This window comes from Ctenocephalides felis, unplaced genomic scaffold (genome assembly GCF_003426905.1).
Source record: "Ctenocephalides felis isolate EL2017-DRISC unplaced genomic scaffold, ASM342690v1 CF-g0.4_SCAFFOLD_02634, whole genome shotgun sequence".
Taxonomy (NCBI): domain Eukaryota; kingdom Metazoa; phylum Arthropoda; class Insecta; order Siphonaptera; family Pulicidae; genus Ctenocephalides; species Ctenocephalides felis.
In genome coordinates this window covers 16,542-18,206 of record NW_020538788.1, presented here as the reverse complement: position 1 = coordinate 18,206, position 1,665 = coordinate 16,542, and the positions used below count along the sequence as shown (strand labels likewise).

At 30.2% G+C, this 1,665-nt stretch overlaps 1 protein-coding gene across 1 annotated transcript; it reads right to left on the bottom strand.

Annotated features, from left to right (window-relative positions):
- Window positions 1-252: 252 nt before the first annotated feature.
- Window positions 253-1,464, bottom strand: LOC113381163 (ovarian-specific serine/threonine-protein kinase Lok-like). Its single transcript, XM_026620136.1, has 3 exons — window positions 1,290-1,464; window positions 760-1,029; window positions 253-587 (listed from the first exon to the last, which is right to left on the bottom strand). Exons 1-3 carry the CDS (start codon window positions 1,462-1,464, stop codon window positions 253-255), a joined length of 780 nt encoding a protein of 259 aa, XP_026475921.1.
- Window positions 1,465-1,665: the final 201 nt, after the last annotated feature.

Sequence of the window (1,665 nt, the reverse complement as noted above, 5' to 3'; positions counted from 1 at the left end):
AGCATACAAACAGAAAAAGCTAGATAAATTTTACTAGCTAGACAAGTTTTACAAAGAAGAAAACATCATAATGTATGCTTTTTTTCTCAGGGTGCAATTATCAAAAGTATTATTCACTATTATTTATAAAAATATTTCATATTTTAAATATAATTTTGGCAATTTTATCACTTAGAGCATAGAACTACATTTGTATGTAACATGTACATTTTGTTCCTTTTAATACTGATAACAAACCAAACTTTTGATTCGCTAAAAAATAAGTAGACTTCGATGACGTTTGGCAGGTGGTTCTATTATATCTAGACAATTTTCAGGACAAGAATTATTACAATGTTCATTTATTGAATCTTCCAAATCAGAAACAGTAATTTCCTGTTTTTCATTTTCCTGATTTAATAAATTATTGTAACGCTTAATAACATCGGGATCCTGTAACCATTTATGATTAAGAACTTCGGAACTGCTATATCTAGTTTTTGGATCTACTTTTAACATTTTAGAAATTAAATCTTTGCATTCAGCACTAACCGAAGACCAAATACATTGTTTGAAAGAGTATTTTCCTTTGCAAATTTGATCAGCTGCTGAGAAGGGTAAGCATCCACAAAGACAAACAAATAATATTACACCTAGACTCCAAACATCAACTTTTTCAGTATAAGTTTTATAATTCTTTAATATCACTTCGGGAGCAACATACCATGCAGTACCACATTCAGTTTTTAACACTGTGTTACCTTCAACAATTTTACTTACTCTGATAGTTTGATAGTAACAATTCTCTGATAGTATTTCTTTGTAACGGAATATTCTCAGGTTTTAAATCTCTATGTGTAATGTTCTGCCGATGTAAGTAATTAACAGCAACAGCTATTTGGTATATAATATTCTTAACAATTGGTTTTTTCAGATATTTTGACTCTTTAATTTTATTATATAAATCACCTCCATTCATAAGTTCCAATACCAAAAATACTGCTTCAGGAGTTTCAACAATGTTGTAGACACTAACTATGAATGGATGATCTAATTTTTTCATAATATTAATTTCATTCATAATACGATTAGGATGGTTTAATTTCTTTTCATCATCTGCTTTACTCTTGATGATCTACTTCATAGCAAATTTATCACATGTCCTTTTGTTAAATATTAATCTCACAACACCACATGCACCGCTTCCAAGCTCACGAGAAATGTAGTAGTCATCTTTGATGAGATTTGGGATTTATGCACAGTATGCGTGAAACGATCAAAAAATCTAAACAATTTTCTGAAATCACTACCTATTGCTATAACATCTTCATTTTGCAATATTCTTCGGTTTCCTTTGCCAACTTTTTCACCATTTATGAATGTTCCATTTCGAGAAAAATCTTCTAAATAAAAAGGAGAATTCCTACTGTCTCGTTTAAGTTTAAAATGTGTCCTAGATATAAATTGTAGGTGTTCAACAGACATTTCGTCTGTAGTTAAATTTATGTCACAATTTTCTCTGCCAACTGCATACTCCAATTTTGAAAGATCTACGATAAAACATTATTGATATTTGAGAAAACCAACAAGCATGCAAACAATTGTAAATCATCTTCCATTCTTCCAAACATTTTGGCTGAGGCTCACAAAGGCTAGTAGGTATTGAAGTGACTAAAATTCCTGTCC

Bases quoted from the DNA above. Each gene is read 5' to 3' on its own strand.
- LOC113381163 (XM_026620136.1), bottom strand. From the start codon at position 1,464: ATGTCTGTTGAACACCTACAATTTATATCTAGGACACATTTTAAACTT. The intron at 1,030-1,289 runs GTAGTGATTTCA...TGAAAAAATTAG, and splicing joins TGAAGATGTTATAGCAATAG to ATCATCCATTCATAGTTAGT. The intron at 588-759 runs GTAAGTAAAATT...TACCCTTCTCAG, and splicing joins GTTACTATCAAACTATCAGA to CAGCTGATCAAATTTGCAAA.